Source organism: Sciurus vulgaris, assembly GCF_902686455.1.
Source record: "Sciurus vulgaris genome assembly, chromosome: 2".
NCBI classification, from domain to species: domain Eukaryota; kingdom Metazoa; phylum Chordata; class Mammalia; order Rodentia; family Sciuridae; genus Sciurus; species Sciurus vulgaris.
This window is the reverse complement of record NC_136462.1, coordinates 1883259-1905505: the sequence shown is the minus strand read 5'-3', so window position 1 is coordinate 1905505 and position 22247 is coordinate 1883259. Positions and strand designations below refer to the sequence as shown.

Below are 22247 nucleotides of genomic sequence, written 5' to 3'. Positions count from 1 at the left end.
GGTCCCCTTGGCCATGCTGGCCTTGCCGGGGGTCAGAGGGATGCCTGCCTCCTGCTTACTGCTTGGGGCACTGGGGACCTGTCCGTGTTCTGGAGTCATGAGAGGTGGGTGTGGCCACGCTGTGGAACCCAGTGTCCGGAGCCCCTCTGTGGAGCTGGCTACTCAGATGCCTCTGCCTTGCTGTTACAGACGGCCAATGGGAATGTGGAAGCCAAGGTGGTGTGCTTCTACAGGAGGCGCGACATCTCCAGCACCCTCATCGCCTTGGCGGACAAGCATGCAAGTGAGTCTCGGCCTGTGCCCGGGGAGGGCTGGGGGCCCAGCTGCCCGGCTCAGCCACCCTCTGCCCCTGCTCTGTCCTCTGTTCTCTTCTGTGGCTGGGCTACCATGGTGTGCCTGCAGGGCCCTGGGCAGGTAGGGTCTTGGCGTGGACTCCATGGGCCGGAAGTGGGTCCTTCTGGGACTGCGCCCCAGGACCATTTGCACTTTTCTGAGAGGCTCTGTGGATGTTGGAAATAGCATCTTCAGGACTCCTCTCTCCTGAACTCTGAGGAGCACTGACAGGCACATTTATCCCCCGGTACCTGGAAACTGGCTTAGTCATCCTCGGGTCTGGTCTCTTACCCTGAAGCAGGCGCCGCACACTGGGCGTGAGATCTGGGGGTTGTAACCTTGGGGCCAGGCTGCCTGAGCCTCAGGGGTGGCTGCCGGGTGCTGGACACTTGACCTTGTGCCCCTGTGCATCTGGAGCGGAGGAGGTGGAACCTGGTCCCAGGATCCATATACCGTGGTCACAGGTGGTCCCTCCTGTGCAGGTCTTGGGTGTGGGTACAGGGCAGGTAGAGGTGGGGACAACTTACGGCTGCCACGTGGTCACCTGGGGTGGAATTGGGCCTGGGGTCCTTGAGCCTGGTCAGTGCAGGTGATGTCCTCCTGTGGTGAGGAACAGCGGCTCTGGCTGGTGGTGCCGCCACCCGGCAGCAGGCACTGGCCTGCTCAGGTCATCAGGTGTTGTCCCCAAGTCTCTTGTTGCTTGCTGGCAGAGAGACCCCACCCGTAGCACCCCAGGGTTCCAGTGGAAGGAGGCCAGATGCCACAGGAGCCCAGCCCTGTGGTGCAGGGTAGGTGGGAGGACCGCGGCCCCGGCCCCCTGTAGGGCCTCCGAGAGGCCAGATGTGTGGCTGGCAGCCTCCTCTCCCCCTCTGGGATGGGGTCAGGGATGGGCCTCCCTGGGCCTTGGTGAGGGCGTGGAGCCAGTGCCAACAGGGGTGGGCGGCCGGGGGTGAGAGCACACCTTTCCACCTGGGGCTCTGGTGGCCTGGGGGACAGTCTGGTGCTTGTCCACAGCCGTGGTTGGAAAGGTGGTCAGAAAGGAATGGGTTATTTAGGGCACTCCTGCCCCTGTCAGAGTACCCTGTGCTGGGTGCCCTTTGGACACAGGCTGGGGGTCTGGCACATGCGCTGTGTGTCCTGGCATCTGGCATGGTCCTGCTCCTACAGGCCTGGGGCCTGTCTCCATGTTGGCTGTTCTGTGTCCCTTCCCAAGGAACAGGGCCAGCCTGCCAGAGGGCATCACCTGTGGGGGCTTCTGGCCAGGACCTTGCTGCTGAGCCAGGGCCCAGTGGGCAGGATGTCCTGGGGAGGATAGCCTGTGGCTGTGGGGAAACAGGAGGAGGCTCTGGGAGAGGCGAGGGAGGCCTGGGGCAGGGCCTCCTGAGCTCTTGGGTGCCGGCATGCCAAGGTACCCACAGCGCCCCAGCTGCCCGGCGTCCTCTGACTGAGAGCTGAGCCAAGGCCACGAGGCTGTGGCTGCGCCTGTGTTTCTCTCGTTTGCCTTGAGATCCCTGTGGCCATGGCCCTGGCCCTGCAGCGGGGAGCCCTTCTCACAGGAGGGCGGAGTCCTGGGAAGGCCCTGCACAGTTGGGGAGGCCTGAAGCCCCACAGTGAGGTCTGAGGTCGGAGCTTCCAACCTGGCAGAGGTGTCTGGCCCCAGGCTTTGGCGGGAGGCCGCTGCCTGCCCGCCTGCACTCAGTCCTGTGGCCCAGCAGCCCTTCCCATGACTTCCTGGGAGGGCTCATTGCTTTTACAGCCAGAGCCCTCCACATCCAGGCCAGGGCTTGGGAACTACACTGGGTGGGGCAGGAAGGCAGAGCCTGCCTCCCGTGGTGAGCGTCCTTCTCTGAGAAAGGGTTGGGGTAAGAGCAGAAACTGCCCCCGCCCCAGGAGTCGCAGCTGGGGGGTGTCCTGGGCCAGCTGGAGGCCCCAGGTGTACACGTGGCTGCAACAGCATCTTGCCCTGGAGCCTTGCTCTGCTTCAGGGCCTGGAGGGGTTGGGACTTCTGAGCCGCTCAGAGCTCAGGAGCTGGTGAACAAGTCTCTGAGGACCCGAAGCCAGTGTTGCCTGTGGCTGGGGCAGTCATGACTCAGGACCCTGCTGTTGTCCTGAGCTCAGGGTGCATGAGCACAGGCCCAGGCTGCTGGGGCAGGCACTCCTGTGCACAGCCCTGCCTGCTCCACGGACACGGTGGCCAGCAGCTCGGTGGGGACACTTCAGGCCCGCACCCTGCCTCTGAGCTGTGAGAGAGTGGGGGCTTAGGGCACAGAGGTGCCTGGACTTCCTGCAGTGTCCACAGGGGGGCAGAAGAAAGCAACAGGCCTGGCCGGGCGATGGAGCTGTGGCCTGGGTGACAGGGACCATTGGTGTCCTCAGGTGGACAGCCCTGGGCAGTTGTGGGCCCCTGGGCGCACCACTCCACCTCCTTCCACGTTGGGGAGTGCGACAGGCCAGAGTATTTTGTCTTTTTGTTCCTTTTGCACAGTCTTGCTGAGTTGCCCGGCTGGCCTCAGGCTTGAGCCCTCTTGCCTCCGCCTCCGGGTAGCTGGGGTTGTGGTGTGCCCCTCTGCGCCAGGCTGTGCTTTGTTCTCCAGCACAGGTTGGGGCAGCCGCCATGTTGCTGAGGTGCTGGCCAAGGTCTCTGCAGCCTCAGAGAGCGACTGTTGCTCCTCCTGTCTGAGCAGCCCTTCTGGGGAGGGCCTGCTCCCTGTGTGAGGAGCAGAGGTGGGGAGACCTGGCTGGATGGCCGAGGCCACTTGTAGGAGGTCTTTGGCCGTGATTGTGGAGGCAGCGGACCCGAGCTCTGGCAGGAGGCTGAGGCTGGCTGGGTGGGATGCCGAGGCTGGGGGGTCTCTGCCCCCTCACTGGGAGGCCTATGGCCCCCGTGTCTCCTCGTCCGGGCCCTGGGCAGGGAACTAGCTGGCGCCCACCTGCCGACCGGGTGCTGTCTGTCTGTTATGTAGCCCTGTCAGTCTGCTATAAAGCCGGACCGGGGGCGGACACCGGCGAGGAAGGTAAGAGCCGACCTCTGCAAGGAGGCCTCGTGTCTGTGCCCGGGGCTGGGGGCGGGCGACCGCTGAGGGACGGACATACTGGACAGACGGGCTGCCTGCATGCCCGCCCCTGTGTTCCCTGCCAGCCCGGCTGAGGAGGGGGCTTCCCCCTTGTCAGGCCTGCAGCTCGACCTCGGCTGTGACCCTGGCCCCGAGAGGAGTCCTGCTGGTGCAGGGAGATCTGCAGAGGCTGTGGGGCCGGGTGGCCCTGGGGACTAGAGGACGGGTCCAGGGCTGAAGGTTTCTGCCCTGGCCTTCCTGTCCGAGACGAGTTGTAGCCGCCCCTTTCTCCTTCCTCTCTCTGGCCTGCTGCTTTCCAGGTTGACACTGGACTCCATGTCTTCCTCCTCTTCCTAGTGCCCAGGAGACTGGCCTTTTGGGGTGCCGGAGCACCCTGGGGTCTTTGTCCAGGGCTCCGGGCTGCACTGGGTGGGCAGGGGATGTGTCAGGCAGGGAGGCGGCCTTCCTGCACGTGGCACCCTGCACGTGGGTCCAACCTGGGGCTGGCAGCCCGGTGTCTGCACAGCCCCACTGATGGGGCCTTTTTGTCCTTCAGGGGAAGTGGAGGAAGAGGTGGAGAACCCGGAGATGGTGGACCTGCCCGAGAAGCTGAAGCACCAGCTGCGGCACCGGGAGCTGTTCCTCTCCCGGCAGCTGGAGTCCCTGCCCGCCACCCACATCAGGTAGCTCTCGTGGCCCCTGCCCGGGGCCCCGCTGCTGGCTTCTCCTCCACCTGCTCGTCCTTCTCTTCCAGGGGCAAGTGCAGTGTCACCCTGCTCAACGAGACTGAGTCGCTCAAGTCCTACCTCGAGCGTGAGGTGAGGCCCAGCCACCGGCTGCCTGGCTGCCCGTGAGCCACCCCACACCCCCCCAGCCTGGCAGGAAGGACCTGGTCTGGGCCCTTCCTTACCCACAGTGTCCTGGGACTAGTGTTGATGGTCGCTTCCTGGTGTCTCGTGGCAGCAGCTCCTAGGCTCCCTCCCTTCTGGGTGCCCACTGCCTGACCATCTGTAGAGCAGGCATCCCCTCCTGCCTTCTCTGCTGGGTTCTCCTCCTGGGTCTCAAGAGGCCTGGTCGGCCACATATGGAGAGTGGACGGAATCCTGCCGAGGCCACCTCTGTCCCCAGCCCAGGTTGGCCCCAGGCTGGCCCAGCCCTGGCACTGCTGGCATTTTGAGCAGGGAGGTTTTACATAGGGAGTGTTGCCCACCAGCTGCCATCCACCAGGCCGTGGTGACCCATATATGTCTCCAGGCAATGCCACCTGGGGAGCAAATTGCTAAGGATATCGTGGGATGTGGCCGGTGGGGACATTAGATCCCCTGAGCTCAGACAGGCTGGAACTGTTGGCACGTGTCAGTTGTGTGCAGGTTGTGTGGCAATTTAAGGGAACACCTGGGGTCAGGTAAGGGCTCACACGTCTCCCAGCTTGGGACCTGGCCTCCTTCAGGGCTCTGCTGCCCAGGCCGTAGCCTTGGGGCCTGACGCTCCCCTCAAGGTCCAGTCCAGCCGGCTCCTCTGCCTGTGCAGATTGACAGGGATGAGACCTCCCTGTGCTTCCTAACAGGTGACATCAAGGCCCAGGTGCTGTGGGAGCCAGGTGGCCAAGTGTGTCCTGAGCTCGGCCCACACTCCTGCAGGAGACGTTAACCATGTTCCAAGGTCCCACTCCTGCCACACAGCTCAGGAACAGACAGCCTTGACTGGACCTCAGGTCCTGCAAGGGCCATGTGGGACTGTGGCACACTCCAGCCACCACTGTGCTCTCGTGCCAGGGGTCAGTGTGTCAGGCTGTCCTGAGGAGGGGCTCCACCAGAGGGTGCAGCAGCTCCTTGGGAACTTGTCCATTGAGGGGCACAGAGTGCTGTTTGCAGTTTGGCAGCCGCAGGGTGGCTTGGGTGGCACTGCAGAGAGGTACCCACGGACAGTCTTCTGAACAGACAGGCTGGTGATGGAGTGGCAGGCACGGTGGCGCGTGGCCGGGCTGGGCTGTTCCTCTCCAGGCAGAGGCCAGGAAAGCCCTAGACTCCTGTTTTCCACTTGCCTGTCCCTGAGGCATGCAGTTCCCACACAGTGGGAAGGCCAGGCTGCCGTTGAGCCACCGGGCACTGGGACAGCCTTTCTCACCGTCATGCAGGTTAGCTGGGCAGCCCCACCCAGAGACCCAGTGATGGGATTGGGGTATCTCCCTGAGGCCTGGCAGGTGTGAGCAGCTGCCTGTAGGGGTGGCACCCCTCCTAGGTCCCAGACAGGAGGCTGACGGAGATGGCCTCACAGCAGGGAGAGTCGTACAGAAAGTGTGCAGCTGGTGCTGAGAGAACAGGCGGCCGGGAGTGCAGTGTGTTAGGGTCAGCAGGGGAGCCAGGAGGGCACAGGCGGGGCTACAGCAACTCCGGAGGCTGAGGCAGGGGCTGCCAAGGCACAGGACCTCGGGCATGAGGCGCAGGACTGCATGGGGTCGGAGATGTCAGTGTCACGCCAGCCCCAGCTCTGGGGGACCTGGTGACCCTGTCTGGGGTGAAGACAGACCTGGGACAGAGCAGGAGCGGTCGGCCGAAGCTAGCTGCAGGGGCAGCTGTCTGACTCGCGGGGAAGGCCTATCTGCAGCTTGCTGGGCTTGTTCAGAATGGCCCTGCTGTTTTGTTGCTCGTACGTACTTTTTTTCTTTTTTTTGGTACTGGAGATGGAACTCGGGTGCTCTACCACTGAGTCACATCTCCAGCCCTTTTTATTTTTAATTTTGAAACAGGGCCTTGCTTAGTTAACTGAGGCTGGTCTTGATTTGGGGTCCTCCTGCCTGAGCCTCCTCAGCCATTGCTTTTCAGCTGTTAAGCAGAAGACCATCCTGGGCAGGAGTCTCTGGTCCCTGCTGATTCTCACTGTGCATTTCTCCTGTTGCTGCAGTAGCCTGTGTCCGTCCCAGGGTCACAGGCAGGCGTGTCCTCTGATGCCTCTGTCTTGTGTGTGGTATTTTTCAGGATTTCTTCTTCTATTCCCTAGTCTACGACCCACAGCAGAAGACCCTGCTGGCTGATAAAGGGGAGATTCGTGTGGGAAACCGGTACCAGGCTGACATCACCGACCTACTGAAAGAGGGTAGGGCCCTCAGCAACGCCTGCAAGGTGTCCACCTCTGCTGAGGAGGCTGGGACACGGTGTCCGTGGCTGTGAGGCGTGTGCGTGCCAGGGCTGGTGGCAGGTTGCTGGCCAGGTACAGTGCCAGGCGTGGGCACAGGCTCGCGCCCCAGGCACCCTTGCCCTGGTAGGTGTCAGGATAGGGACTTGGAAGCCCAGGACCCCAGGGCAGAGCGTGAGGCCTGTCATTGGCATGCTGTATTTGTGTCCCTTTGGCAGTGTTTGTTACATTTGAAACCCTTGCAGGGCCTGGGACTGGGACGCAGTGGCAGCGCAGTCACTTAGCCCGTGCGAGGCACTGGGTTCGATCCTTGGCACCACATAAAAGTTAGCAGATGCAATGAAGGCATGTTGTCCATCTACAATCACCAAAAAAAAATTAAAAAAAGAAGCAGCTTTCACTCTGACAAGCTTGCGAGTCAGTGGCGTTCTGTGGGCTTGATGTGTGGGCGAACCCCCACGGGCCTGGGGTGCCTGAAGTGGGCTTGGGCCCAGCGATCCGGAGGCTCCGGGGTCCCTTGGCCGCCTGATCCTGTGCTGGTGGGATGTGGGCAGTGCAGTGCAGCCCCTGCTCCTCAGCCCTGAGAACCTGGCCTTCGTCTCCAGGGGAGCAGCTCGGACGGCTCCTGGACTCCTGGCCCCGCTGTACCGTGGGGCTCTGGCATCTCGTGCAGCCGTTCAGCAGCCCTGTTGGGACTCAGAGACCATGGGTGGTGGGCTCCTGGCTTCTGAGTCCCTTGTGCACGTGTACATGTCTGAGTGAGGACGGTGGTGCAGCTCTGGTGTTTGCACGCGCTCTTTTTGCTGACGTGTGCAATGGCGGCCTGTGCTGGGCTCTCGGGTGAGGGGTTTGCTTGAGCCACCCGTGGGCTCCAGGGATCACTCTGGGGAGGGAACAGCTGTTGTCTCTGGACCAGGAGCTTCTGCAGGGGCTGCTGCCTTTCCTGGAGCTGGGGATCTGCTCTCCTCCCCGCAACTGTCCTCCATGCCGACGGACTGAGCGTGTCCCCGACTCTGAAGCGCCTGCTACCCTCTCCTCACCTGTCAGTCCCCGGCTCAGCTCCACTGTCTCCTGAGTGGTGCTGGCCCAGCCTGGATTCTGCGTCTGGCCTCTCTAGCCTCCTGGGCCCTGTCTGAATAGGTTCTGACTTTCCCTCCGTCTCCTTGGGACCTTGTCAGGAGGAGCTTCAGCCTCCTGGCCTGGTAGCCCTGCCCACTGCTTACCTCATGTTGTCCCTGCATGGACACTGGAGGTGACCAAGCCTCAGAGTCAGCACCTGGCAGGGGCAAGCTGGAGTCCCCAGACTCCTTGCTGACAGGCTGGGCCCAAGGTCCTAGGGAGCTGCCTGATGTCTTCCTCTGCTGGCTTCTGGTGAGCTCTCCTGGGAGGCCGGGGCCCACTGGCTCTCGGTTTAGACAGGTCAGGTATAGGTGCCCCAGGCATGCTTCTGCATGCTCACTTCCATGCTGCTGACCTCAGCTTTGCTTGGTGTTCTTCCCAAGCATGCTGTAGACATCCAGCCTACTTCCTTTCTCTGGTCCTGGTCTCCTCCTGTGCTCGGAGTGTGGGGCTCTCCGAGGGGGTTGAAATTTTTTCCACCTGGCCCAGACCCCACAGGCTTCCTGCTGGCCGGCTGGTGTGCAGCCCAGCTTCCTTTGAGTGCCCGCCGCTTGCCTCGTTGTTTCTGTTGTTCCTTGGCTCTTTTGGGGGCTGGCTGGATCTGAGAGCGTGTGAGGCACCAAGCCAAGCCAAGCAGGGGGCAGCTAGGGACCTGGACTTGCTGAGCCGCGCACTTCTGAGGGGGCTGCCCTGTGGGGCCCTCGAGGTGTGGGGGGACTTCCCTCTGTGCTTCATGGGCAGGAGGCCCCCACCCTCTGCTCTGTCCTGTGGCTCAGCCTCTTGACCCTGTCTGTGCCACTCTGGGGCCTCTGCTGAGCAGCTGGACCCGGCCACAAGCTGCCACTTGGTGCAGCCTCTTCCGCAGCAGTCTGTGCCCAGGGTGAGGGCCTAGGGGTATCGCAGAGGCCTCAGCTGTGGGATCCCACAGGAGCTTAGACTGCAAGGACACATCCTGTGGAAGAGGCTCTGAGGGTTAGGACCTCACCTGGAGCCTCTGTTAGCTGAATCCAGCTGTTCCTAACTGGTGCTTGCTGGATGGGAAGCCAGAAGAGCCTGCAGGGTCCCTGTGCTGGCCATGGGCCTGACTTGGAGAGCAGGGCTCAGGGGCCCTGCTGTCCCGGGTGTGGGAGAGCGACTAGGCGTGGGTCCCAGCCCTGCAGCGGTTCTCATCCATTGTGGCCCTGCTCTTTCTGACTTCCTGACTTCAGAGGGGACGTGACTGTGCCCCCTCTGGGCTGGGAGGTAGGGCTCGGGGACCACATCTTGGCCTGCACCCCAGCTCACGATGTACCTCTGACCCCAGGTGAGGGGCTTCAGAGCAGAGGCCGTGCCAGAAGACCCATCCGCAGCCCTGGGAAACCCTGTGTGTTCCCCTGGGGCCTGGAGCAGCCCCGGACCAGGACTGCCTGGGCTTCGCTCGCTGCACAGAGAAGCCCTTTAGCCCTCACTGTGACCCCTCCTAGACCCATCTGCACATCTGCAGCACGGGGCTTCCCTTCTGGGACCTGCCCAGCTGTCTAGTCACAAGGCCTAACCTCCCCTGGACATGTGGGGAGGCTGCTGCTCTCAGGGCAGGGCCCAGGAGATCTGTCTTGGAGACTTCTAGGAGCTGGTCTAGGTCCTGACCCAGACCTCACCCTTGGTCACAGGGCACATCCTTGCAAGGGCCCCAGGGAAGCTGGTGGATGTTTGGCAGAACGGGAAGCGTGATACCTCACTTAATTACAGATGTGGCGCTGGGGAGAGTTGGACAAAGGCCCTTGTGGGATTCCCTGCCTCTCCCTGGTCAGGCTGCCCTGCTCAGGACAAGAGTCCCGGGCCTCTACCATGGCTGCTGCGTGCTCTTGTGAGTGAAAGGTTATTTTACCAGGAACCTCCTCCTGCACCCAGAATAGCAGTGACTGAGTGGCGAGTGTCCTGGGGAGGCGGGCCTGTGCCTCAGCCATGGCTCCCTGCTGTTCCCTTACCATAGTATCTGGCAGGCGTGGCAGGATGAGGCCGCGTGTAGCTGAAGGCACACGGAGCATGCTACTTCCCACAACTGCGTGAAACCTGGTTTCTCTGAATTAAAAATTTGATTAAAATTAGAAATGAGCCTTTCTCGTCCCCTTTGGGTGGAAGCTGGCTGCCAGGACCTCCTGTTCTGCAGGGGACCCTGGGGCAGTGGGCAGGTACCTCCCTGTGCTCACTGGGTCTTCCAAGTTCTGATCCCACTCTGCTCCACCCATGAGGTCACGATCACTCCCAGCCCAGGTGTGTGGAGTGCATACCAGGCTGGCCTCCAGGGTCATGAGGCCCTTCCCCACCTCCCTGGGGAGGAGGTGGAAGCCCCCAGGGTCTTTCCAGCAGCCGTCTCTGACCTCACCAAACCGTACTTCTCCCCATAGGTGAGGAGGATGGCCGTGACCAGTCTAAACTGGAGACCAAGGTGTGGGAGGCACACAACCCGCTTGTGGACAAGCAGATCGACCAGTTCCTTGTGGTGGCCCGGTAAGCTACCCACAGGGCAGCCAGGTGCCACCTGGACCCCAGGGTCAGGATGTGAGGGCTCAGCCTGCAACCTTCCTGCACTGGGTGTCTTAGATCTCACATGTGGACGTGAGGCCCCCAGCACTGCCCTTGGGCTCCTGATGGCCAGCCCCTCACTAGCTGTTGAGACTCCTGACAGCTTCCCAGAGGGCATCAGACCCAGCGGGGCCCTTCTCTGGGTGTCCCTGATGCTGCCATGTTCCTGTGGGTCCCCGGGCAGGGGTGGCTCTGAGGGCTGGGCCTGGGTTCCAACCTGTGGGCCTCAGGACTGTCCACACCAGGGGCCAGCAGTCAGCCTGGGGCAGCACCTCTAGAGCAGGGCAGTTCTGGACTGTGGGCCTGCCAGGCCAGGGGGGTGTGGTGGCGGCCTGAGGGGGCATGCACTGCAGCTCAGCCATTGCTCCCATGCCTCTGAGCTTGGAAGCCGCACTCCGCTAGGCTGGCGCAGGGCCAGCAGTCCTCCAGCATGGAGGGGCATTCCATGTGTTTTCTCTGTCCCTGATGCATGTGCTCAGGGCTGGCCGTGATGCCTGCAGGCTGCTGTCCCGGGTTGTCGGGAGCTGAGCTCTGGTCTCCTGGGCCCCTGCTGGCCTGCAGGGTGGGGCCCCCCTCTGCTGTCTGACTCTGGCTGTCGGTGCGCCTCCTTCCGCAGCTCTGTGGGAACCTTTGCCCGGGCCCTGGATTGCAGCAGCTCGGTGCGCCAGCCCAGCCTGCACATGAGTGCCGCAGCGGCCTCCCGAGACATCACCCTGGTAAGTGGGCTACTGCCGTCTCCCCGCCCCCCACGCCGGGGCAGCACCCGCCTCAGGCATGCAGGGCATGGGAAGGTGGCCCTTCTCCTGGACCTCAGCCTCTCCCGGTCCACCCCAGACTTGGCCAGTGTGTCCTGAGGGGGTCAGGGAAGGGCTTCCACCCAGGCAGCCAGGGTTCAGTGCCTTAAGGCACAGTGCCAGTGCAGGAGGATGCTCTGGGTCCTGGGAGTGCTGGGCCACCCAGGTGATCCTGCTGTCCTGCTGCAGTTCCACGCCATGGACACACTGCACAAGAACATCTATGACATCTCCAGGGCCATCTCAGCCCTCGTGCCACAGGGTGGGCCCGTGCTCTGCAGGGATGAGATGGAGGAGTGGTCTGCGTCCGAGGCTAATCTCTTTGAGGAAGCCCTGGAAAAATACGGGAAAGACTTCACGGATATTCAGCAGGATTTCGTAAGTTCCTGGGAGGGAGAGCAGCCGACTGTGCCCTTCCACAGGGCTGTGGGGGTGTCCGTGGAAAGCTGCGGGTACCCCGTCCTCCTCTTGTGTTGTGCTGAGCAGACACTGGACCCCTCGTGGGCCTGGGCCATGCGTGCACACTCCACCTTGTGCTGAGGACCAGGGTCAGACTCACTGACCCTTCCTCCTGAATGTGGTTTGTTGGGTTCTTTTTTTTTTTTTAATTTTCTTTTTTAGTTGTCAGTGAACCTTTATTTTATTTATTTCTATGTGGTGCTGAGACTCAAACCCAGGGCCTCCCACATGCTAGGGAGGCGCTCTGCTGTGGATCCCCAGCTCAGCTCCAGGATTGCATACCTTTACATTCTGCTGGAAGAGGAGCAGCCCCTGCTCTGTGGCCAAGCCCCATAGGGCTCCACGGAGGAGGAGCCCATTGTGCATGGTGGGGCTGTCAGGCCAGGACACAGGGACAGCTGGGAGCATCAGCAAAACAGGAGTGAGCCCAAGCCAGGGAGGCAGAGGCAGGAGGTTGCCATGTGGAGGGTTGCAGGCTGGAAGAGTCTGTGGGCCCGGAGGGCAGCTTCAGCTGGCCCTGAGGATGCTGTGCTGTCTGGGGGTGGGGGTCTGCTGACGGGGGATCCCTGGCGGGAGTGGAAGGTGGCAAGAACATGTGCCTGGAGGGTGCCGGCCATCCCTCACCAGCCTGCAGAGAGGGTGGTGCTGCCAGGCAAGACGCACCCGGACTTGGCCGGGAAACAGACACATGAGCAGAACCTCGGAGACGGAATGGAAGGACACTTAGATGGGTGGTCGGGGAAGGAGCTGCTGGGCTGGGCCCCGGGCGCTGGGTACATCTGCGCAGAGGAGGTTGGGCGCGTTAGACACAGGCTCTGCAGGCCAGGTGCTGCATGGGTGCTAAGCCTCGGGCCGGGTGTGGCCGGCATGGAGCACGGGCAGGGCGCAGGCCCTGGTTCCACCCCAGCAGAGCATGAGAAGCAGGTGGGAGGCATAGGCTGGGGATCGAAGGTGCCGCTCTAAGGGCAGCTCGAGGCAGGAGTCAGGGACACAACCGCAAACTCTCCAGGGTGGCGTGGTGGAGAGGCCGCAGCTTATAGAGCCCGGGGTTGAGGCCGCTACGCAGAGCGGCTTTCAGACCTTCAGACATGAGCACGTGGCCATTCTCAGAGACGCAGGGGTCACAGGGAGACTGGGGAGGAGTGGGAGGGCCAGAGCGAGCGTTGACGCAGGGAAGTGTCCGGGACATTGGGAGTCCTGACTGGGACCAGGTCCAGGGCGCGGCCACAGCCCCGTGGCACCCTGCCAGCCTCTCCTGCCTCGTCCCGGGTGCCCCTTCAGCAGACCCGAGGCTAGGTAGTTTAAGTGGGACGGTCGCACCTTTCCACGGCGGCCAGGCGGGACCTTCCTGCTGGCCGCCCAGCGTGGGAAGCAGAGGGCCAGGGAGCTGCAGAGGGCAGCCCCCGCTCCTCCTTCCTGCTCTAGGCCTTGGTGAGGGTGCCACCAGGCCCATCCTCGGGGTCCCAGTGACCATCGTCCTCAGCTTGGGTTGGGAGGGTCAGTCCAGGGGTTGCTGTGTTCAGTGTTTAGCTGGGGGCCTCTCCTGGGCCCCGTCCCTGCCCACCTTATGCACCCTTCCTGCCCCAGCTCCCGTGGAAGTCACTCACCAGCATCATTGAGTACTACTACATGTGGAAGACCACGGACAGATACGTCCAGCAGGTGAGGCTCGCCTGCCACTGTCCCGACCAGAGGAGAGGGAGGAGCAGGGGACAGCAGGGCAGAGGGAGGGCAGTGGCCTTCCCAGCAGCCTGGGCTGGGCAGCGGAGAGAGCTGGTCCTGTCCTGGTTCTGTGCACGCCTTGCCTGGAGGCAGCGCTCAGGGGGCAGTGGTGGCCCCTTTCCCTCTGGTTCCCAGGCAGCCCAGCCTGCCTGCTGACCTCTCTGATCCTCTGTTTTGCTTTAAGAAACGCTTGAAAGCCGCTGAAGCAGAGAGCAAGTTGAAGCAGGTTTATATTCCCAACTAGTAAGTTCTGGAGTCCCTGAGGTCTGGCCTGCAGTCTGGATGGTCTGGGCAGTCAGGACGGGCCTGGAGGGGAAGCCCTGTGGGGCTGGGTGGGCGGAGTGGGCCCTGAGGCCCAGGCCGGGGGCTGGCTGAGTGCTGTGCACCCGGGGGCATGGAGGACCGTGCCGCCTCCCTGGCGGCCACTCCTTGGAACAGGAAGGCCCAGGGCATGCCACGAGGTCTGGACCCCAGCTGCCTGCAGGGCTGCTGTGACTGCTCCTTCCCCCCTTTAAGCAACAAGCCAAACCCGAACCAGATCAGCGTCAACAGCGTCAAGGCCAGTGCGGTGAACGGCACGGGGGCGCCAGGCCAGAGCCCTGGGGCTGGCCGGGCCTGCGAGAGCTGCTACAGTAAGTGCCCCGCCAGGCACCTGCTGGGGTGGCAGGGGCTGCCGTGGCGCCACACGGGGTCCCGGTGGGCCTGTGACCTGGCCTGGGTGGCCTGCCAGCGGTGGGGCTGCAGCAGTGGGTGAGGTGGGGAGACTGGGAGCGTGCAGGGGGTGCCCGGGTGGGTGGGGGCAGCGCGGCGGGGGACACTGGAATGCTGTGCACCGTTGGTTCTGCTTAAGAATCCGTCTATTTCCAACTTTGTTGTCCGTAGCCACACAGTCTTACCAGTGGTATTCTTGGGGTCCCCCTAACATGCAGTGTCGCCTCTGCGCATCTTGTTGGACATATTGGAAGAAATATGGTGGCTTGAAAATGCCAACCCGGTTAGATGGAGAGAGGCCAGGACCAAACCGCAGCAGCATGGTAAGCGGGACGAGCCGCCGCCCCGCGCTGCGCCGGCCACGGGCCCTCGGCCCTCGGTCATGGCGCTGTGTTGGGGCGGTGCGCCCCCCTTCCGCAGAGTCCCCACGGCATCCCAGCCCGGAGCAGCGGGAGCCCCAAGTTCGCCATGAAGACGAGGCAGGCTTTCTACCTGCACACCACCAAGCTGACCCGGATCGCCCGGCGCCTGTGCCGCGAGATCCTGCGCCCGTGGCACGCTGCGCGGCACCCATACGTGCCCATCAACAGCGCCGCCATCAAGGCTGAGTGTGAGTCTTCCTCCTGATGTTGCCGTCGGGGGCACTGGGCAGCTCCCCCAGCCAGCAGCGTTCCCGCCCGGGGAGAACACCCAAAGTGGGGTATGGGTGAGGCTCAGCTACCTGGGCCCAGCCCCTCACTCACCTCATCCCTCCACAGGCACTGCCCGGCTGCCCGAGGCCTCCCAGAGCCCCCTGGTGCTGAAGCAGGCAGTGCGGAAGCCCCTGGAAGCCGTGCTTCGGTATCTCGGTAAGCTAGTGGTGGCCAGGGACGTGGGTGTCACCTGGGAGCTGCCAAAGGGTAGCTTCTGGTGCCACCTGCGGCCCCTTCATCTGGAGGCCTTAATGCTCATGGGAACTGCCCTCCCGGGGTACCTTGCACTGTGCCAACTCAGGCAGATCTATGTGCAGCCCCCGACCCAGGGTCACAGTGAGCCCCAGATGCTGCAGGGTCCAGCCTCCCTGAGGCACACCCAGATCCCTTTTAGAGTCCCTGCTGGGGTTTGGACTGGGCACACCCTGGCCTGCGGGCCTCCTGCTGCCCACAGGGAGAATTCTGGACCCAAGCCACTCCACAGGCAGCATGCAGGCCTTTGGGCCTTGTTGGGCAGGAAGTTCACACCTGCCAGCGTCTTGCTGGGAGGCCCAAGACCCCAGCCATGCCCCTGGTCCAGCCAGAAGCAGTGTGCTCTGGGACCTGCAGCGGGTGCCTCGCTTGTGTGAGGCTTGGGCGGGCTCATGAGTCAGTCTTCCCAGGGTGGAGGTGTCTGTCCTGGGAAGGACATTCCGGAACCATGAGCTAAGTGTGCTCTGCACAGACAAAACTGGCTTGGCAGTGCTCTGTCTCTGGGGTCCTAGGCCCCAGGGCTGGCCTTACCGTTGTCCTGTGGAAGAGTGACTGGGGTGTGTCTTTAGTTAGGCCAGCAGTTCAACATCTGGCCAGCGGCCAGCCCTGACACCAGCTTTGGTGACAACCTAGAGACCGAGACCGTTGGATGGGTCTGCTGGGTTTATGGGCTGTGTCTTGAGTCCTCTGGAAGCCCCTGGCACTTACCGCAGGCACCCAAGGCTGCGGCTGGCCCTCCGGCAGGGCAGCCTGCCTGCCAAGGATGTTTGAAGCCCCAGCCTTGCTGGGTCCTGGTCTCCACCTGGTGACCTGATAAGTCTCATGGGCCCTCAGGGTGGGGGGCTGGGTGGGGTCACTACCAGGTGCTGACCCTGGGCCTCTGCTGCTCCCGCAGAGACCCACCCCCGCCCTCCCAAGCCTGACCCCGTCAAGAGCAGCTCCAGTGTACTCAGCAGCCTGACCCCTGCCAAGTCGGCCCCGGTCATCAACAACGGCTCCCCCACCATCCTAGGCAAGAGGAGCTACGAGCAGCACAACGGCGTGGACGGTGAGTCTGGTTCTGGCGACCGCCCTGGGCTGCGCACGGGCCGCCTGGCCCCATGGCGCCCCTGACCACGCCGTTGACGGTGTTTTCTCTCCCTCTCTCTCCTGCCCATGGCGTGGCCAGGCAATATGAAGAAGCGCCTCTTGATGCCCAGTAGGGGTAAGGCCGGCGGCCACTGCAGTGCTGTGGCGAGCCCGTGTGGTGCCTGTGTGTGCTGTCTGCTCGCGCAGCGGGAGGCTCAGGGCGTGTGCAGGGCAGTCCTCCGGCCTGGGCCCTGGCCCGACCCCACGCTCCGCTTGGCCTCGCTTTTCACTTGCGAGAGTCTGCAGCCCTGGCCTCTGACCCGAGTCCCCCGGCCCGTGCCCTGGGTGGACTGTCCTGCACATGTTGCCCTGGTGCCCCCGTTGCCATCGTGCTGTGACTGCTCGCATGCCCTCAGCCCCGCCCTGGGCCGCCCGCGCTGCCTGCCATCCTTTCGCGCACCCTGCTGGGTGGGGACGGGCGGGCGAGTGTCTGGAGGCCGTGGGTAGCTGGGCCACGCCCAGGCTTGGCACCTCCCGTTGGAGGATGGGCTCAGGCTCGGCTCTGTTGGCGCAGGGCCACAGGACCCCAGTGTCCCCGGCACCCTGAGGGGCCGCCTGCGTGGGCCTGCTCAGGCCCCTCCCCAGACTGTCAGGCCTGGAGTGCTGCTCTCACCGGGAGGTGGCAGCCATCCAGCCACACCTCAAGGGACACACCCCCTTGAGGTGGCCCTTGGACCTTGCAGACCGCCGGACACCCAGGCAGGCACATCCTTGTGGGGTCTGCTGGCAGCTCTGGGGCTGCAGGGTGAGCTCACCCCTGGGCCAGTTCCTTCCATGGGGACACATCTGGACAGGGCCTCGGGGCTGTCTGGTGGCAGGGCCGTCCTAGGAGCTGGCCTCTGGCCCTGTGGGAAGCCGCTCACAGGCAAGTTAGTCAAGTCTGTTTATTCCCACTGAGTGTTCTGGAGCCTGCGTCTTTCCATGCTAGTATGTGGTTCCTGAGAGGCGTCCTGCGGTGTGCACCTCCCTAGGAGGCAGGGTGAGCCCTGTCCAACCCTGTGGGGCACTACGCTGGCCTGCACTCCGCAGGGTCAGGTCTCAGGTCAGGGGGCTGGCCATGAGAGAGTGCCCAGACCGGGCACTGGGTAGGGCCGAGAGCCGCGGGCTGGCTTGGGGGGGCGCTCTGTCCAGCCTGGGCAAGGTGTGAGCTTGGGGCGAGGGCCTGCCCAGCCCGTGGGCCGCACCCCTACCCACAGCCCCGCCCCGCATGCGCTGCTCTAACCGCCCTGTCTTCCTCCTCTGCCGCCCGTTGCCTGGCAGGCACTTACCTGGGTAAGTAGCTTTGGTGCTCGTGGCTTCCCGGGCACAGGACTGGCGGGTTCTTGCAGGGGCCACAAGCAGGCTGTCCCTGCTCAGGCTTTGCAGACCAGACGCCGGGTCCCAGCCCCGTCCCACCCGGGGGGCTGAGCAAGCTGGGCCACAACCAGTACCACTGCCTGCGGTGTGCAGCCTCGAGGGTGGGAGGCAGCCCGGGTGTGCGTCAGCACGCACTCTGCTCGCACGCTGCTCGAAAATAAGAAAAAGCTGGCCCAGAGCACCCCGCCTGCTCCACTCCTAAACGGGACGGGAGGGATGCTGTGGGGCCAGCAGGACCTGACCAGGCATCATGGGTCGAGGCAGCCTGTCCTGCCAGTGCTAGGGACAGGCTGTCCCGAGACCACTTCTAGTTCACACGCTCACGTTTGATGCCAGGGCCAGGAGGCTGCAGCAGCCCTGAGTGAGGTGGCACAGGTGACAGGGAGTCTGGACTCAGCCCCCCTCCCGTGGCATCCCTTGGGGGACTCTCCGTGCCGGAGCCTTGGGCGCCCCTCTCAGCAGCTGGCACCAAGCCACTGTGGGCTGAGGCTGCCTTGCAGAGGGGCTTCTGAGGCGGCTGACCTGACGACAGCCGTGGCACATGCCAGGCCTGGCTTGTTGGGGCCCAGGCGGGGCGGGTGGTCTGCCTGCAGGGAGCCAGCTGTCAGCCCCCAGCTCCCTTGGCCTCCTGCCTGCAACCCAGAACAGAGGTGGCCCCAAGAGCTCACGGATGTCTGGGCCAGGCTGGGACCGAGGGAACTGAGTTCCCACGTCCCCTAAGCCCCCTGCTGCAGGCTGTATCTCCAGGGATGACCCCGGGAAGCTCCCGCCTCTTGCCCCCACCTGTGTCCTGTGCCTCGCTGAGGGTGGTCAGCAGGCGGCGTGGATGCAGGACGCCCCCCCTCTGCCCCAGCCTCACCTTCTGTCCTTCTCTCATCAGGTCTGGCAAACCATGGACAGACCAGGCACATGGTAAGAGGAACCGCTGCGGCCTGTTTGGGAGGAGGCCCAGTCCACCCTGCCAGTGCCAAGGGGGAGACCAGAGAGGTGGTGCTGGCCTCTTAGGGACTGAGCAGCCCTCACAGGCTCCCTGCCTGACCTGGGCTGGGGCTGCAGTGAAGCACACTCATCTAGGTCTCCCGGGACCCCGTGCAGGTCCAGGGGTTTCCGCTGAGGACTGGCTACCGGGAAGCAGTGCTCCTGGGCTACAGGGGAGGGTCCCATCAGCTCCCTAGCAGGCCCTTCAAGGCTCTTCTCCCGCACAGGGACCAAGCCGGAACCTGCTGCTCAATGGGAAGTCATACCCCACCAAAGTGCGCCTGATTCGCGGGGGCTCACTGCCGCCCGTCAAGAGGCGGCGGATGAACTGGATCGATGCACCAGATGACGTGTTTTACATGGCCACGGAGGAGACCAGGTGGGGCCTTCCCCGGGGCAGGGCCAGGGTCTTAGCCACACAGTCCAGCACTCACCAGCCTGCCTGCCTGCCTCTCCCCCACAGGAAGATCCGAAAGCTGCTCTCATCTTCGGAAACCAAGCGTGCCGCCCGCCGACCCTACAAGCCCATTGCCCTGCGCCAGAGCCAGGCTCTGCCGCTGCGGCCACCCCCGCCTGCCCCGGTCAACGACGAGCCCATCGTCATCGAGGACTAAGGCCACCCGCCCTTGCCTGTGTCCCTCGAGGCCCACACAGACGGCGGTCTCCTCCCCGCCAGACTGCTGCCCGCCCCTCCTCGTTTCGGTAGTGCCCACCTCCCGCCCTCACCTGCAGGACTCTGTCGGCCGGGGAAGTGTGGTCTCGCGCACTCCAGAGGCCCAGGAGTCCTTTTTAGCTTTGTGTTTACTGTCTGGCTGGAGCAGATGAGGAGCGCCCTGCCTGCACGCCGCGTGGGCCTCTTGCCCGGGCCGGGCCCTAAGGTTCTGTTGTGTTCTGTTGAAGGTGCCATTTTAAATTTTATTTTTATTACTTTTTTTGTAGATGAACTTGAGCTCTGTAACTTACACCTGGAACGTTAGGATCGGAGCGGCCAGTGGTGGCCGAGCTGCCTGGCGGGGTTGGCCCTTGTCTTTTCAAGTAATTTTCATATTAAACAAAAACAAAGAAAAAAAATCTCATAAAAAGGAAAAAAAACCCAGCCCAACCCTTCCTGTGTCTTTTCTTCCCAGCCCCTCTCCGTCTTGGGCCTGGGGCCTTCCCTTCCCTTCCCTCAGTACCTGAGGACCCCCCACAGGTCTTCCCTTGGCAGGGCAGGACCTGGGACACCTCCTCCCACAGTAGCCCCAGCATCAGACCCCAGGGCAGTGACTGGGGACGCCGCCAGCTCACCTCAGGGCAGTCCCAGAGGCCACCCAGACAGACTTCCTGGGGCTGGGGGGCACCCTAGGCTGGTCACTCTGCCACTCAGATCAGTCCTGAGACCTTCAGGGCCCTGATCCAGTCCCCTGCCCCCCACGCCTTCCACATGGGACAGCAAGGGTAACCCGGTCCTGGCAGGCCGCCCAGCAGGTGTGCTTCCCCACAAAGGGAATCTGCTCAGCTTTCAGCAAGTCCCTGCTCAGAAACCTTACCTCAGCCCATGCCCTCACCCTTGCAGGCGTGGGGACAGGTGCAGGCTGGGCCAGCCCTGGAGGAGCCCTGGCTCTAGGGCCTACCCGGAGGCCGTGCCTGCTCAGCTGGGCCTTCCCCAGGAGGCAGTGGGCTCTGCCTTCCCCGCTGGGCTCTGCTTCCTGCTCCCCCACCCCCAGCCAGGGAGTTAAAATAGAAGCCACTTCTGCTGCTGCCCTGGGGACAGATAAGGGGGCATCTTGGCCTCCTGTGAGCCTGTGATGGGGCCCAACAGGGGGACATGGCTGCAGTGTACACCCCACCTGTCCTCCCAGGGCCACTGACTGTCCTCTGCTAATCTTGGTCTTCTTTTGGCCCATGTCCCCGGGTCCCCTGCCAAGCCTTGAGAAAGAAGCCTCGGGCCTTTGGCAACCATGATGAGGAAGGGGAGGGGCTTCACATCAGCTCAGCGGTGGGGCAGAGACCCCAGCCCTGCCAGTGGGGTCCAGGCAGACAGCTGGGTCCCCACTCACATCCTGGGGTCCCTCCACCCTGACATCCCAGCTACACTGCCCCTGGGCGGCTTTGGCTGTGTGCCCACCTTCTTGGGGCTGCTTGGGGTTTGAGCTGGGGCTTAAGGATGAGGGTGGGCACAGGCTGGACAGAACGAGGGCCCAGGAGAGGGTTTCTCAGCTTTACCTTGTCCTCCCAAGGCACTACTAGTGGGGCAAAGGGCTGGCATCTCCCACAGGGGCAGGGGCCATCCCCAGGTGGCAGAAATCCCCTGGGGCTGGCCTGGAGGCCTCCAGCTGAGGCCCATCTCAGAGCCACTCAGCCCAGGGTTCACCCTTTCTGGAGTCTCCCAGCCACCACCATGCCCAGCCCTGGGTTCCCTGCAGCAGGGTGACTGGATGGTAGGACACTATGTTGCTGGGGCCCCAGGGGAGGGACCTGCCCTACTGCTGGTCATCTGGCCTGGTCACCCAGGCTCCTAACACCCTGCTCTGCCACCTGCCGCCCTCCACTCAGCTCGTGCAGGTGCCCCCGCCTGCCCTCCACACCAGGCCTCTCACTGCCTCAGCCTGTAGCTCTTCATGGCCTCAGAGGTGGAAGTCAAGGCTACTGCTCTGTGTCCACTGACCCACGTCCCTTCCTCTCAGGCCCAGGATATAGCTCCATAACACCATGGAGCCTCTGGCCTTAACCCAGGACTGCAGCTGGGGGTGGGCAGGGTGAAAGCAGCGAGCAGGACTCCCCTTGCTCTCCCCATTCCACCACCTCCCCACCCTGGGCATCTGGCCAGTGCTGAGTGCCAGTCCTTTGCTGCCACCCTTTAGAAGGGCCTCTGCCCTGGGCTGCTCTGCAGGCAGGGCTGGGCACCCTCAGGGAACCTTCCATAAAACAGCAGAGGTGGAGTGCCATCAGGAGGTGGTGCCCAAGTTCCCCCATGGCTCCCAAGCTGGGCAAGGAGCTAGAGGGCACAGTCATGGGCAACAAGTGGGAGTGGGGACATGAACCCAGGCTGAGCAGTGGGCAGGTAGTGAAGGAAAGGACCCTGCCCAGAAGGCACTGGCTGAGTGCTCCCTGCCCCCATGGCTCACCTCACCTGGCACAGGTCCGAGGTGCCCAGGGGGAGCTGGTCAGGCTGGTCAGTCAGGCTTGGGGGGGGGGGACATGGGGGGGGCACATGTTTTGGTACTGCTGTTGCCAAGGAAACAGCACTGCCTGGTGTGTGTGCGAGGAAGGGGGAAAGGAGCCAGGGCAGGTCCAATTACCTGGATCCTGGAGGAGGTGACAAAGCCACTTGGCCCAGACTTCAGGCTGGATGGTTGCACCAGGCAGAGGAAATGAGGTTGGACCTCAGTGTCTGGCACAGAGCTGTGAAGTGTGTCCGGAGGTGGCTGCCCAGACTGGGCTTGGTCATCAGGGCTTGGTTGAGCAGGGTGGGGGTTGTCTGTTCCCCAGGCCTAGGGCCCAGCTGGGACCAGGAAACTGAGAAGGGTCCTGCCCACGTCCTGTGAGTCCTTCCTCCTGGAGCCAGATCCTGCTGGGCTCCAGGGTGGAGGCAAGGAAAGGTTGGAAGGATCAGGCAGGTGCAGGAGGGATGGTTCTGACAGGGTGGGGGACACGATCTGATTGGCAGGATCTCTGGGGCCTAGAGAACGCTTTGGGGCCCTGGGCCTCGGCAGGACAGTGTCAGGAGCCGGCAGATGGGCGTGTCGGCCGCAGCACCTGGCTCGGGGGCACGCACAGCTGCTCGCTGCTCCGGGTGGGAGCGCGTGGGGAGGAAGAGCCAGTGCGCGCAGTGCGCCGCCGCCCCCTCCGGCTCCCCACCCTTCCAGCCGCGCCTCGCGCTGTTTTTGGAAGTGGCGGCGCCTCCCTGCGAGCCCCGCCCGCCCGCCTTCAGCACCACAGACAGGACCGCGGTGCCCCGCCCGAGCCC

General features: G+C 63.5%; 1 protein-coding gene across 3 annotated transcripts in view; it reads left to right on the top strand.

The window, feature by feature from the left end:
• The window catches only part of MTA1 (metastasis associated 1), a 36514-nt gene extending 17120 nt beyond the window's left edge, over positions 1-19394 (top strand). Inside the window, exons 3-21 of one of the 3 annotated variants that reach the window (XM_079127444.1) lie at positions 190-283; positions 3298-3348; positions 3944-4070; positions 4142-4205; positions 6366-6483; positions 10029-10131; positions 10823-10922; positions 11190-11378; positions 13047-13121; positions 13366-13424; positions 13698-13813; positions 14064-14215; positions 14313-14502; positions 14651-14740; positions 15732-15884; positions 16005-16040; positions 18201-18232; positions 18526-18677; positions 18762-19394. In XM_079127444.1, coding sequence (XP_078983570.1) covers positions 190-283; positions 3298-3348; positions 3944-4070; positions 4142-4205; positions 6366-6483; positions 10029-10131; positions 10823-10922; positions 11190-11378; positions 13047-13121; positions 13366-13424; positions 13698-13813; positions 14064-14215; positions 14313-14502; positions 14651-14740; positions 15732-15884; positions 16005-16040; positions 18201-18232; positions 18526-18677; positions 18762-18912 — 2052 coding nt within the window. In that variant the 3' untranslated portion in view covers positions 18913-19394. Of the gene's footprint in view, positions 1-189; positions 284-3297; positions 3349-3943; positions 4071-4141; positions 4206-6365; positions 6484-10028; positions 10132-10822; positions 10923-11189; positions 11379-13046; positions 13122-13365; positions 13425-13697; positions 13814-14063; positions 14216-14312; positions 14503-14650; positions 14741-15731; positions 15885-16004; positions 16041-18200; positions 18233-18525; positions 18678-18761 lie in introns of those variants that run through there. The other 2 variants (XM_079127445.1, XR_013761887.1) reach the window with 2 other exon arrangements.
• Positions 19395-22247: the final 2853 nt, after the last annotated feature.